Below are 14,599 nucleotides of genomic sequence, written 5' to 3'. Positions count from 1 at the left end.
AGTCATTCCTGATACCTTACTAGATTGATGTTTAGATAGGATTTGCAGACCTGGCACTCCACTCTTATACCTAGGATCTTGCAGGCTGAATTGATAGAGATGGAAACATTTTACACAGCAGCAATTTAGTTTCTAAAATGGATTTCATTGAGTGATCAACTTAATATCAAAACAAGCTTTAACAAGTTTTGTGGAAAAGTTTTATGGTTTACACAACAAGTTTCACAAGTAATTTTTAAATATTACAAATTTACAGTCATTTCACTTGAAGGAAAGTAACATACAAAACTTTTGCCCTCCCAGACCTTTAATAGGGATAAAGGAATTGTTTGTTCATCCTGTTTAATGGTCTCATCTCCGTATATTACACCTCCTCAGTGTAAAATTGCAGTCTTCAAATTCCTTACAATTCATCTTTTACATCTGTGGAATCCTGGAAGTGGGAAGAAACATTTAACTGATTTAGCAAGTTGTTTTTGCATTATTGTACATGTGTAAAAGTCAAACTCTGACCACAACGTAGGGCTGCTCATGCATCACAAGCTAGCCATCCAGCCAGTTGAACTAAGACCCCAAAAACAGGGACATGGCTGAGAGACAACTGGTGATGAATTTAACTGAGCAAGTTTGAGACAGCAGGACTTTACAGTTAACCAGTAAAAAACTTTGATATGGAAACTGAACCTAAACTCGTGTCACTTTGCATAACAAAGCAGTAGCCTTAAAAGATGTTGAAAACCCACCTCAGTCTGTTTTTCTTCTGCATCATCATCATCATCATCAACATCTTCTGCATCTTCTTTCTCATCTTGTTCTTCAGCCTCTTCAGAAATCTCTTCATATTCTTCAACCTAAAAAAGGAATTTCAGTAACTAGAATGTAATTCAAATAATTTCACTTCCACAATGCTGTCAATTAGGTTCTTCCACCCTGAAAAAAAGGCACTAACCCAACTGAAGATTTTGCTGAAAAAGAAAATTCAAAAAGAAAAAAAGGTGTAGCCAACACAATGGTATACCTGTTCATTGAGATCTATGTTCATGCTTAGACGAAGCATTCTTTCAATTCTATCACCATATGCCTTTGTGTCTGGTAATTGGTAACCAGAACGTAATGTGGCGGTCTCTAATAATACCACAGCAAGGTCTGTGGCAGTCTGGTCATCCTCATTTTCCTGAAGGAAACAAAGTTTCACATTAGAACACAGCCTCAGGATTAATTTTCATCCATTCTGTAAAATCTAAGACCATAATGCATCTCAGTTAACACTGCAAATTGTTGCACATGCATAGTGCGCTAAGAGATTTACACAGCTTCTGCTTACTTGCCCAGTACCAATAGTAAAATAGGTTTTTTTAAACTTGTGTTTTAAAAAAAAAGATACTGTTAGCAATTGCTGTCTATTACTGAAGAACCATCATTTAATTGGTCTGTAACAAGTGGACACAAACCCAAATCTGACAAACTCCCTGTATCCTAGTAAAGTACAAAATCAAATTAGCATATTACAACCCACTTCATTCTGAACATTTGTGGCAACTGGACCATCTTAAATATAGCTTTTCCAAATTTAAAATAAAAAAAAAAACTTACCTTAACTCGTTTCAGCATCTCTTTTATCAAAGGATGTCTTGGATTTACTTCAAATGTCTTCTTTTGACTAGAATAGTAGCTGGAAGAGTTCATAAACCAATTAGTATTATGAAAGATACTTGTCAAATCTTAGTCATTCCCCCCTGTGCTAACTAAAACTGTTAAGATAGTCCACTCAGTTTTAAAACTAAGGGCTGGTATGAAAAAATCGCAAGTGCATATGTGCACGGGATTGTTAAGCAACAAATTGAAATATTTTAACAAGTGCCTTGCATCAAACCATAAACCAAATTTAGATTAAGGCTTAGATATTCTGACCCAATACCAGCAACATTGGACATTTTTTTTATTTTAAAACAGAACTTACTTTGTTGAAATATCTTTTCCAGTCTGGTAGGCTTGTGCCTTCATTATTCTTTCCATATTACCAGACCATCCATACTGGCTGGCCACAAGTGCACTAGGAGAATCTGTGAGACGCTGGGACAGCACAGCCTTCTCAATCTTTTAAAAAAGATGGGAAAAAAAAAGTTTCAAGTTTCCTTTCAGCTTTTTAGTGATGGACAAGTGTCCTTCCAAAAATACAAAATATATTAAATCACTCAAGTATTTTAATTGATTGTCACTACATGGTTCCATTTGCATTAAATTCTGCCTTCATTTACCACTTGGCATTTAGAAGTAACCTGTTCTTTGGAAGTAGCTTTTTCTTGCTAAGATTCTACAATTGAGTAGAAATTTACAAAGTTCACTTATTAAGTGTCATATCTGAAGTTTATTTTTGCTGCTGCAACACGACTGAAGCATCCTCACACCTAAGTAAAAATGTGAATGAGCTTGCTACCTTAGGTAGGTCATTCAGTCACATACCTTATCTTTTAGTGCTTTGTCCTTTAGCCAGGTTAAGAGTGGCTCATACTCTTTCTCCATTGCTTCATGTTTCTCTTTAGCCTTTTCACTTTCATCAAATTTTAGCCCTTCTTTTGCAACATTCTGGAATCGCTTTCCATCAAATTCAGGCAAAGCTTGGATGCAGTATTCATCAACCGGTTCTGTCAGATATAGAACCTCATAACCCTTCTTCAGTAGTCGTTCAACAAAGGGAGAAGATTCAACCTATTAAAAAAGTTTATATTGTACAGTTTGAGTCAAGACTCCATTTTGCACAGCAAAGTACTGTAGTATTATTCACATGGCAACGTCCTGTTCATTTACAACTTTCTCAACGTTAACAATCGCACCTCTTTTCGGCTTGATCCAGCCATGAAGTATATCTTGTCTTGCTTTTCCTTCATCCTTTCCAAGTACTGCTCCAAGCTGGTCCGCTTGGTTTCATGGTTAGAGGACTGGAAACGTAGTAATTTGGCCAAACGTGTTCTGTTGGAGTGATCCTCAATTACACCTAGCTTAATATTAGTTCCAAATTCCTTCCAGAATTCATCTTCATACTTCTCCTCTGCAATCTTCTTGATCATATCTAGAGTTTTGCGTACAAGCTTCTTTCTAATAACCTATAGAGAGGGGGAGAAAGAGGAAAAAAAAAAGAAAGATAATTAGTTATGTTTGCATTAGGGAGACAGTGACTCGGTGGTTAGCACTGCAGCCTCACAGCACCAGGGTCCTGGGTTCGATTTCCACCTGTCTGTGGGGTTTGCACAGTGTCTGCGTGGGTTTCCTCCCACAATCCAAAGGTGTGCAGGTCAGGTGAATTGGCCATGCTAAATTGCCAAGTGCATTAGTCAGGGGTAAATATAGGGTAGGGGAATGGGTTTGGGTGGGTTTCTCTTTGGGAGGGGCAGTGTGGACTTGTTAGGCCGAAGGGCCTGTTTCCACACTGTAGAGAATCAAATCTATTCAAGTGCTGATGGGTGGGGCTTTAAAGCATTTATTATACTTAAAGCTAAAATTAGGTTAGAAACATTCAACCTAAAAAAAAGTTTTACTTCTTCATTTTAATTTTTAACATCTGAAGCACAAGAGGAGTGGTAAAAAAAAATGTCTCTAGTCTCAAAAGACCCCTCAACTGCTCTCTAGCCAACAGAGATGCAGCTGGTGGGTGGTTTAACCAAAGGATCACCATACTTCAGGTGACAGCAGGGAATGGAAATCAGGAGCACTTCAGCTTTAAATCAAGGCAATGAATATATTACCTTCAACAATTTGTGCTGTTGCAAAGTCTCACGGGACACATTCAGAGGTAGATCATCAGAATCCACCTGTTGGGGTGGGAGAACAAAAAAAAAAAAAGAGTAGATCAAGTGTTAAAATAACTTCCATAATTAAAATATCAATAGCAGTTAAAAGGATTAGACTCTACTTGACCAAATCGAGTATACTGAAAAATTCCAGTTAGTAATTCCAAACATGCCTCACATGCACATTGACTATATGTTTCATACTGCCACAAGTGTTTAAACATCTGGATTTAACAGTTTTAGCCTGTTTGGGAATTCATGTAGTACATTGATATACATAGTGACAGTTGCAAGGTGGCAATCAGCACTGGGAACTCAAAATTAAGAGGTATTTACTGTCTGGAAGAATAGGCAAAAATGGGAGTAGTATTACTAACGGTATCAGTCCAGCAATGATGTAGGTGCAATAGATAGTATTGTGGAATCGATTTATGGAAATTAAGAACAATAAGGGAAGTCATTGGTGCAAGACATCTACAGGTCTGTCATAGGTGACTTTAATCTAAATATTGACAAGACAAATTATGGTAAAAATCAGTATGAAAGAAAAATGTGTAGTGCTTCTTGGGTGTTACTTTTTAAAATGCATGTTTCATAATCTACCCAAAAATACATCAAGTATTCTCTTTGAGATAGCAATCACATTGTAGAACTTCAAATTCTATTTGAGGAAGAGCAATTGGGTCTCAAACCAATGCCATCAAATACAGAGGTACGAAGATACTAGTTTGAAAATGCAGGCTGGGAAGAAGATAGACTAAGTGAAAGGTCAGTGGCACATATTTCAATACTCAAATCATTAGAGTGCAAAAGGACTGGAGGAGGAAAACCATTTGTGGATAGTAAAGGCAGTTAAAGGAGTGGGACAAAATTAAAAAAGCAAAATCACAATGTAGGAGAAACTAGGTGATGTTAGAATTTGGAATTCAAATAATTTAAGCCAATATTTTGCATTAGCCTTCATGGTATGAACATACCATAGACAAAAATCAAATAAACTGGGAATAAAGTATTTGACAAACAAATGGAACTAAAGGCAGATAGATCAACATCTGATGGCCTGCATCCAGAGGTTTTGAAAGGAAGTGGTTACAGAGATAGTACAGTCATTGGTCTAAATTAGACCTTACTGGATTTGGGAGATTTCCAGCCAATTGGACAACCACTAGTGTGACAACCCTGTTAAAGGACAGTGTGAGACAAAAAGCAGGAAACTATAGGCCAAATTGTTTAACATCTGTTATTCAGAAAATACTAAGCCCACAAAGAAATAGCTGAAAACAGGAAGTTCTTACTGCAACTTCAGAGCAGAGCGAGGCCACAAAGAACAGTGGACAGTTTTTGGTAATGTAGTCAAGTGTATATTGACATTGGAGACTGTTTAAAAAAAATCACTAGGCTATTTCCTGGGATGATAATGAGTTAACTTAATGGCTGAACAAGCTAGGCCTTTAAGTGTATGGTTTATCAATACAAAAAAAAATTTGCAAGGGACTTGACAGGGTAGAAAAGTTTCCATTAATGGAGACATCTGTATCTAGGGAAAGTTACAGAATAACGGCTCATTTGGAATGATTCAAAAGGAACTTTCAGAAAATACAAGACTATCTGGAATTCTATTTCGAAGAGTTGCATTTTGGAAACTAGATCACTGAAATTTAGAGGTGGATAGATTTTTGAAAGAGTTAAGGCCTTTGATAAGCTGGCACAAAAGGAACAATGGCTTTGGACAGATCGATTTTATACTGGGGTAGGGTCAAGGGAATGGATGTCCTACCCCTATACCTATTACTCGTTCATGGTCACCTGCATAGACATCAATTCAAAATTCAGTTACTAACAGCAATGTAATTTAGTCTCAGCAGGCAATGGTCAACATTAGTTTTCAGATAAAGTACAATAAACTCTTGAACCAATAATTTGGGGTGACATGGTGGCTCAGTGGTTAGCACTGCTGCCTCTCAGCACCAGGGACCCCAGGTTCAATTCCAACCTCTGGCATCTCCAGAGGGTTTACACATTATCCCAATGTCTGTGTGGGCTTCATTCAGGTGTCCCCACAGGCCAAACAGTTTAGGTGAATTGGCCATACCGAATTGCCCAATGTTCAGGGATGTGTAGGTCTGTATTAGTCAGTGGTAAATGTGGGGTGGTGGGATTGGATCGCTCCTCAGAGGGTCAGTGTGGACTTGTTGGGCCTGTTTCTACACTGTAGGATTCTAACTCTAATCTATTAGAAGTGTAATATAATGACTACTTACCACACCCTTTATGAAATTCAAATACTTTGGCATCATGTCATGGAAGTCATCTGTGATGAACACTCTGCGAACAAATAGCTGCAAGCAGAAGTCATTAGATCAAGAGTGAAAACTAGACCAAAATCAAAATACACTAATTAATACATAAATTACTAAAGAGATGTAAATACTTGAACCACCTGTATTATGAAAATGTGCTGTAGCAATTAAAGTCTAACCTTTCTAAACAAAAAAAGTAGCATACCTTAATGAAGTCTGATTTCTTTGATCCATATTCATCAAATAAACCACGGGGTGCAGTTTTAGGCACAAATAAGATAGACTTGAATGTGACTTCTCCTTCAGCAGTGAAGTGGATATGGGCTAATGGTTCATCAGAATCCTGAACAGAAAGGAAATAAGTCAATTCATGGGATGGTACATTTAATATTTCAAACCACTTCCATAATTTTGTTTCATTCTTGCTACAGTCTGATCACAGTCCAGAACATTAGCAACAAACATTGTTCAAAATGCAATATGGAGAAAGTGAGGACTGCAGATGCTGGAGATCAGAGCTTAAAAGTGTTGCTGGAAAAGCGCAGCAGGTCAGGCAGCAAAGGAGCAGGAGAATCGACGTTTCAGGCATAAGCCTGAAGAAGGGTTTATGCCCAAAACGTTGATTCTCCTACTCCTTTGATGCTGCCTGACCTGCTGCACTTTTCCAGCAACACTAAGCTAAAATGCAATATGGCCCTTCACAATGAACTGATTAGGTAGTGGTTACCAGAACAGTCACTTTGACAGCACTTAAGCTGCATAAAGTTTGTAACAAAAATAGGAGCTCAGGTTCTAGAAAAATTACCTTTGAGAAGGTCTTGTAAAAAGCTGTATATTCTTCATCTTCTATTTCTTTATTTGGTCTTTGCCAGATTGGTTTGATATCATTCATCAGTTCCCAATCCCATACTGTTTTCTCAACCTGCATAAAAATTAAGAATCAGGTTAACGCTGGAAAATAGGATCATAGAACCTAGTATTTAGAACCCTTAAGCCTGAGCTCCAACTATTAACATGCTTTGATCCAATAGACAATAGGTACAGGAGTAGGCCATTCTGCCCTTCGAGCCTGCACCACCATTCAATATGACCATGGCTGATCATCCTTAAAATCAGTATCCTGTTCCTGCCTTATGTCCATAACCCTTGATTCCACTATCCTTGAGAGCTCTATCCAACTGTCTTAAATGAATCCAGAGACTGGGCCTCCACTGCCCTCTGGGTCACAGCATTCCACACAGCCACCATTCTCTGGGTGAAGAAGTTTCTCCTCGTCTCTTGTCATAAATGATTTGCCATGTATTTTTAAGCTGTGTCCTCTGGTTCAGCACTCACCCATCCAAAAAAATGTTCTTGTTATCATGGTTTTTTAGTGGTTGATCCAGCTTCAGATCAACCATTGAAGATTATGGTCACTTGAAAGAAGATTAGTCATCTTGACAGCCCAGGTTAAGTGATCCAATCATTTGGCAAGTCTGCCATCAACTCCAAGTCTACTACAACCTTCCAGTTGGGTGAACAGCTAGTTTGCAATACAGTGTGATACCAGCACAGGTTCAACTCCCTCATCACCTGAAGTTATGCATGGCCCCACCTCCTCAACTCCACTCCCCAGAGGTATGGTGACCCTCAGGTTAAGCCAACAGTCACCCATGGCTAAGGTGACAAAGTTATAGCTCCATCTCCCAAGTTATTACTTAGCAAAACCTCAACCTGATCTCTGGCAACAACCACTATCCATATCCCAACAAGCATCCTGCCTCAACCAATTCAGATTTTGTGAACACAATTAATGACTAAAAACATTCATACTTTCTTAGTTTTAGCCTTCTTTTCTTCATCTTCCTCTTCAACTGCTGCCTCATCATCAGTTTCTTCTTTTTCCTTTGTTTCTTCCTCATCCATTGGTTCTTCTACAGTTTCTGTCTATTAAGAGAAGCTTATTAAAATTTAGAAATTGATCAGTTTACTGTATCTGTCCAAATTTGCAACTAAAATTACCTTGCTGCTCCAGATATAGATGGGGAAGTTGATAAATTGAGAGTATTTCTTTACAAGATTTTTGATGGTGTCCAGTTCAAGGTAGTCAGATGCCTCTTCCTTTAATACTAATCTAAAAAAGGTCAACAGAACACAGTTAGACAACTCCACGCAATTTAGTAATTTAACAATCACTTTATAGAGGTTGTACAAATCTATGATTATTGCATTGGCCAGCAATAGTAATTGAATTGCAAGCTGGTTCATACTGGGATAATTTCATATCAAAAGAATGCTGTTTCCAAGCCCAGGCCATTTGAGGAACTACATACTGAAAGAATCCAAGTTTAAACTTACGAAATAGTAGTACCACGTCCTAAGGTATTTCCTCGTGGATCCTCTATGATAGAGAACTCATTGGAGTCAGATTCCCAGATGTGCTGTGTACCATTGTTGTGCTTTGATGTTACAATAACCTTATCTGCCACCAAGAAAGCAGAGTAAAATCCAACTCCAAACTGACCAATCAACTCGGAGGTAGATTGATCATCACTTTGCATCTCTGTCAGCTTATTTAAGAATTCACTTGTTCCAGACTTTGCAATTGTGCCAAGGTTTTTAATCAGCTCATCCTTTGTCATTCCAATGCCTGTATCCATGACATGCAACATGTTCTTCTCTTTGTCAGCCTGGGGAGAAAGTATAGATTTTCCAAGCAAAATTTTATTGACATTGCATTCAGAATTAAGAACAAAATTTATTATTAGCAACTTTACAAGATTTTATAACAATCACCCCATTCTAATCAGTTCTATGCTCTCCATTGGCCGGGTGCCTAAAAATTGTGTATTACTTGCAGTACAATTTGTAATATGCCTCATGTAAATACTAAGGTGACTAAGGTAGTGGACAGGGGAATATCTATGGAAATTGTTTACATGATCCCATGAAAAAAAGTTTTAAAGGTAGAAACATACAAATGGAGGGCAAATTACTCATGTGGCTGGGAAAAAAATCAATTGAGTGGCCTGCCACAGAAAGTAAATATTATGGTTAGGTACTCAAATTCCTGATGAAAGGCTTTTGTCCAAAACATTGATTCTCCTGCTCCTCAGATGTTGCCTGAACTGCTCTGCTTTTCCAGCACCACACTCTCGACTCAGGTACTCAAATTAGTAGGACAAGACCAGTGGTGTTCCAAAAGGATGTTTTAAGGGCCTCAATTATTCACATGTATAATCAACTGGAATAATAGTATAGAAAGTCATATCTAAATCTGCTGACAAAGTTAAGCGGCATTGTAGATGATAGCATAAAATTATAAAGTGCTATTGGTGGAGCAAGTGAATGGGCAAAATTGTGGCAGATAGTTCAATGGAGACAAGAGAGGCTATCCAGTTTGGACTAAAGGATAGACCAGGGTACTTTCTATATAGTACAAAGTTAAATATAGTGGACATCCAAAGGGACAGATCTAGATCTTTAAAATGGCACAAACTGTGCAGAAAAATCATCAAGAAATCCAACAGAATATGCTGACCTTTACATCTAGAGGACTAAAGTACAAAGATGCACAAGTTATAATGCAATTATACAAACCCCATTTATACCCCACTTGGAGCAATGTAAGCAGATCTAGACACCACACATTAGTAAGGATAATTTTGGCATAGGGGTGGAAGCAGGTAGAGAAAGTAAACAGCACAACAGATTTACAGGAATAATATCTGGACTGCTGGGTTTTAGTTACAAGTAGTGATTATACAAATTAGGCCTGTTTCCTAATATTTAGGAAGAGTCAAGAGGTGATCTGATTAATACCTTTAAAAAAGGTATTAAAAAGGAAAAGACAGGGTGGATAAAGTTATTTCCACCAATTGGGTAATCTAGAATTAGGGAGTGTAGTCTGACTATTAGGAGATAGACTGTTCAGGGGAGATGTTGGGAAACATATTTCCACACAAAGGATGACAGACGTTTGGTACAAAAGGCAGTTGATGCTAGATAATTAATATTAAATCAGATGTGTTAAGCAAAACATTATGGAAAATGGGGCCAATGGTAGAGAGGGAGTTTAGACACATTTGCCATAATCTTTATTTAGGTCCCCTAGTGTGGAAACAGACCCTTCGGCCCAACCAGTCCACACCTACCCTCTGAAGAGTAACCCACCCCATCTGACTAATGCACTTAACACTATGGGCAATTTAGCATGGCCAATTCAACTGACCTGCACATCTTTGGATTGTAGAGGAAACCCACGCAGACTTGGGGAAAATGTCTGTCTGTGTTGAGTTTGCACAGTCACCCAAGGTTGGAATCAAACCTGGGACTCTGGTGCTGTGAGGCAGCAGTGCTAACCACTGAGCCACTGTCCCACCCCCAAAAACACAGAACAGTTTGGAGGTGCTGAATGGTCTACTCCTAGACAACTTCCATTAGTTTAGCACAAGCTATAATCTTACATTTCATGTGGACCAAACGCTGTCACTATGCTTCACCTGACCAAAGTCTTTATTACAGTGATCTTAGTTAATCCAGCAACATTCACTACATCAAATTTAACAAAAGAAATTTAACCTTTATCTTAATGGTCATCTCTTCTGTGGCATGTAGTGCAGTATCATTTGTGAGAGATATCAACCGGATCTTGTCCAGAGCATCAGAAGCATTAGAAATCAGTTCACGGAGAAATATCTGACAACAGCAAACATTAAGTTAATATCTTGCAGTCAAATATAGTTACCATAAAATACAAGAGACTGTACTGGAGATGGTATCTAACTTTGACAACCTTAGATGTCAGCAATCCTAACTTGGTATTATTGTGGAGCATAATAAAACACCACAGCCATTAACAAGAATAGTGTCACTAATTATTGACAACAAAACTGTATTAAAAAAAGTACATAGTTTTGTCAATCATACCCTCAACCCTACAATAACAGAATGAAAAGATTATGCAAATCCATAGTAAAAATGTTAACTGAGCTTTCAAACTCCGCATACTTTGCTACTGTAAGAGTGCCAAATTTAGAATTCCACATGGGGACAGGATACCAACTCTAAAAGTTGAAAATCAATTTCAGAAACAAAACATGTAAAAAAAAACTTACTTCCTTGTTTTTATACAGTGAATTAATGATCAGCTTCATCATTCTGTTAACCTCTGCTTGAAACATAAACTTCTCAGCCTTTTCCCTGATTTCTTTAACTTGGGCAGGATTCAGTCCATCCAACTGAATAGCTTCTTCCTCCCTACCGAAGTCGACAGAGGGTGTTAGATTCAGAACTTGATCAATAAAGTCAATATTTTACAAGAGATCTTTTGTTAAAAATTTTGTATGGGGAATAATTCTAAAATTTATAGAATTAAATACCAAGTTATTAATACCAAATACAGATAAATTATATAAAACACCAGTTAGACCATAGAGCATTGTGTGCAGTTCTACAATCCAGATTGGGATAGCACAAGAGAGTGTGAAGAGGCAGCTGCCCAGGCTGGGAAGTTTCAGTTCTGGAGAAAGATGTTAGACTTAGAGTAGTTTTTCCTTACAGAGGAGATTAAGGGAGAACACGATTGAGGTGCATAAAATTGAGGGGCATAGATAAAGTCGACAGGGAGAAACTTTTCCCCTTGGTAACATCAATAAGCAGAGGGCATGGATTTACCGCAAGGGGCAAATTGCTTAAGGAGATGAGAGGAAAAATCTTTTCAGCCAGAGGATAGTGGAAATGTGGAACTCTTTGTCAGCAAGAGGTTTAGAGGCAGAAACAACTTTTTAGATGTATTTGTGATGCAAGGCAAACAAGGCTATGGGCTAAGAAGTGGGGTTAACAGTTAGGTGGTTGTTTTTGACAGGCGTGAACATAATGGGCCAAAGGCCTTTCTCAGGGTTGTTGTTCTCCATAACTCTAAACTGGGTGCAGATAGATGGCTTCCGACTGAGCCTGGACCTGATCTCAAACTGTATGACTACAAAATCAAGTTATTGCAAAATGTCTATTTTGTACATGCTTGTCAAGGTTACAAAGATCTGGCTCACCTCCAAGTTGAGATTCACTAAAAAAACACATGAAAGTGAAACACCAATAAACTAGTGAAAATAAGCTGAATGGTACGACAATGAAAGATGAAATAATTCTAGATTTAAAACCAGAGACTGCTATATCATAGGGCTCTTGGTGCCAGAGATGGAATGCAAAGCTATGAGTTTGTTTCCATAATGAAGTCTTTCCATTCAGTTTCCATGATAAAGACTCCAATCTTTCAAGTACGAACAGCATTAATATAATCCACTCATTTTACTTTCAATTTTGAAATGATAATTCGAGCCACTTAGGAATCTCAAGTCTGGCAATAGGGTCACGTTGCCTTTATCCTTTGAAAGACTGGGCCACTTTGGAACTACACAATAATCTTGCAGCCTTTCTGACTTTTTATTTCAAAAATTCAATGAGTTATACGATCGAACCTCCTAATACTCGTTCAATTACAATAGAGAAAGACTGAAAAACCCATAGAGGGCAGCACCTTTTAACAACTTCATCGTCGGTGCGTGAGCCGTCCCTGCTTTTCCCAAGATCTTCCTCGACTGTTTCATCTTCGGCTCGAACATGAGCTGGAAGGAGTGGAAGAAGAAAAAAAACAAGACGTTTTGAAAGTAGTGCGGGGTAGAAAGAACACGACCTTCCCTAAGTACTGTTCGCACGATCCCACGTGCGCCTTGTTTCAAAGGAAACAACCGGCAAAGCACTGGGAGCACCGTCTGGAATGTGGGAGAGGGAATGTGGTAAAGTCTGGTCCCCACAGGAAATACTAAGCCAGAATTTGACAGCGTGGTGTGATAGAGATAAGCCCGGAAAGTGAAAGAACCTCGGCTCGGCCCAGCCCCCACCCGAAGTGGGGAAGAGGAGAAGGAACGAGTAGGGGCAAGAAAAAGAGCATTGGACTGATGGGATCGGGGCAGTGCGGAGGAGTCAATGTGGGGGGGGGGGGGGGGGGGGGAAGATGGAGAGGGGGGGGGAAGGAGATGGCATGGAGAGAGTGGGGGTCAGTGAGGAGTGGGGGGAGGGAGGGAAGGGGGGGAGAGGGCAGTGAGGAGGATGGTATGGAGGGAGAGAGTGGGGGGGCAGTGAGGAGGGGGAGGGATGGAGGGAGAGAGAGTGGGGGGGGTCAGTGAGGAGGAGGGGGGGGTGGAGGGAGAGAGAGAGTGGGGGGGTCAGTGAGGAGGAGGGGGGGGATGGAGGGAGAGAGAGAGAGTGGGGGGGGTCAGTGAGGAGGAGGGGGGGATGGAGGGAGAGAGAGAGAGTGGGGGGGGTTCAGTGAGGAGGAGGGGGGGATGGAGGGAGACAGAGAGAGTGGGGGGGGTCAGTGAGGAGGAGGGGGGGATGGAGGGAGAGAGAGTGGGGGGGTCAGTGAGGAGGAGGGGGGATGGAGGGAGAGAGAGTGGGGGGGGTCAGTGAGGAGGAGGGGGGATGGAGGGAGAGAGAGTGGGGGGGTCAGTGAGGAGGAGGGGGGGATGGAGGGAGAGAGAGTGGGGGGGTCAGTGAGGAGGAGGGGGGATGGAGGGAGAGAGAGTGGGGGGGGTCAGTGAGGAGGAGGGGGGGATGGAGGGAGAGAGAGTGGGGGGGGTCAGTGAGGAGGAGGGGGGTCAGTGAGGAGGAGGGGGGGGATGGAGGGAGAGAGAGTGGGGGGGGTCAGTGAGGAGGAGGGGGGGATGGAGGGAGAGAGAGTGGGGGGTGTCAGTGAGGAGGAGGGGGGGATGGAGGGAGAGAGAGTGGGGGGGGGGTCAGTGAGGAGGAGGGGGGTCAGTGAGGAGGAGGGGGGGATGGAGGGAGAGAGAGTGGGGGGGGTCAGTGAGGAGGAGGGGGGTCAGTGAGGAGGAGGGGGGATGGAGGGAGAGAGAGTGGGGGGGGTCAGTGAGGAGGAGGGGGGGATGGAGGGAGAGAGAGTGGGGGGGGTCAGTGAGGAGGAGGGGGGTCAGTGAGGAGGAGGGGGGGATGGAGGGAGAGAGGGGGGGGGGGGGTCAGTGAGGAGGAGGGGGGGATGGAGGGGGAAGAGAGGTCAGTGAGGGGGAAATCGGTGCAGGTTGTGCGCGCGAGATCTGAAACGGGGAGTTAAATACACACAGACACACTCTCTCTCTCCTTCCTTCCAATCGCCACCACATACGTCTCAGCTTCCGAAAGATGAAAAAGGATCTATGGCCAAATCCAGAGTTAGGGCCCGGGGTCGCATGGCGCGGGGTTGGGTGGGGAGACGCAGAGGGGAAGTGAGGAAAATTCTAGAAGCCAGCCGCTCGCGCCCTTTCCCCACTTACCGAACGCCAGAAGCGCACACACCAGCACGAGAATCCAAGCCTGTCTCATCCTCAGGTACGGGCTGTAAATCTCATCCACCTACTGATGGCTTCTTTTTGTTTATTCGGCCGGTAAAGAACAGAAGGATTTCGGTCTCCTCACGCCGAGCCGCTCTACGCCGCGGTTTCTTCAATAAAACCTCAGGGGGTGGGGGCGGGGGGAATA

The 14,599-nt window shown here is 41.2% G+C and overlaps 1 protein-coding gene across 1 annotated transcript; it reads right to left on the bottom strand.

Annotated features, from left to right (window-relative positions):
• Nucleotides 1–124: 124 nt before the first annotated feature.
• hsp90b1 (heat shock protein 90, beta (grp94), member 1) lies at nt 125–14,584 on the bottom strand. Its single transcript, XM_072551854.1, has 18 exons — nt 14,395–14,584; nt 12,606–12,693; nt 11,185–11,326; nt 10,649–10,765; nt 8,426–8,757; nt 8,090–8,201; nt 7,901–8,014; nt 6,894–7,010; nt 6,294–6,431; nt 6,050–6,127; nt 3,744–3,809; nt 2,835–3,104; nt 2,464–2,709; nt 1,961–2,097; nt 1,594–1,672; nt 1,019–1,174; nt 744–851; nt 125–433 (listed from the first exon to the last, which is right to left on the bottom strand). The coding sequence occupies exons 1-18, from the start codon at nt 14,441–14,443 to the stop codon at nt 404–406; spliced, it is 2,379 nt and encodes a 792-aa protein (XP_072407955.1). The 5' UTR covers nt 14,444–14,584; the 3' UTR covers nt 125–403.
• Nucleotides 14,585–14,599: the final 15 nt, after the last annotated feature.

This window comes from Chiloscyllium punctatum, chromosome 32, assembly GCF_047496795.1.
Source record: "Chiloscyllium punctatum isolate Juve2018m chromosome 32, sChiPun1.3, whole genome shotgun sequence".
Taxonomy (NCBI): Eukaryota; Metazoa; Chordata; class Chondrichthyes; order Orectolobiformes; family Hemiscylliidae; genus Chiloscyllium; species Chiloscyllium punctatum.
This window is presented reverse-complemented; position numbering and strand designations above follow the sequence as displayed.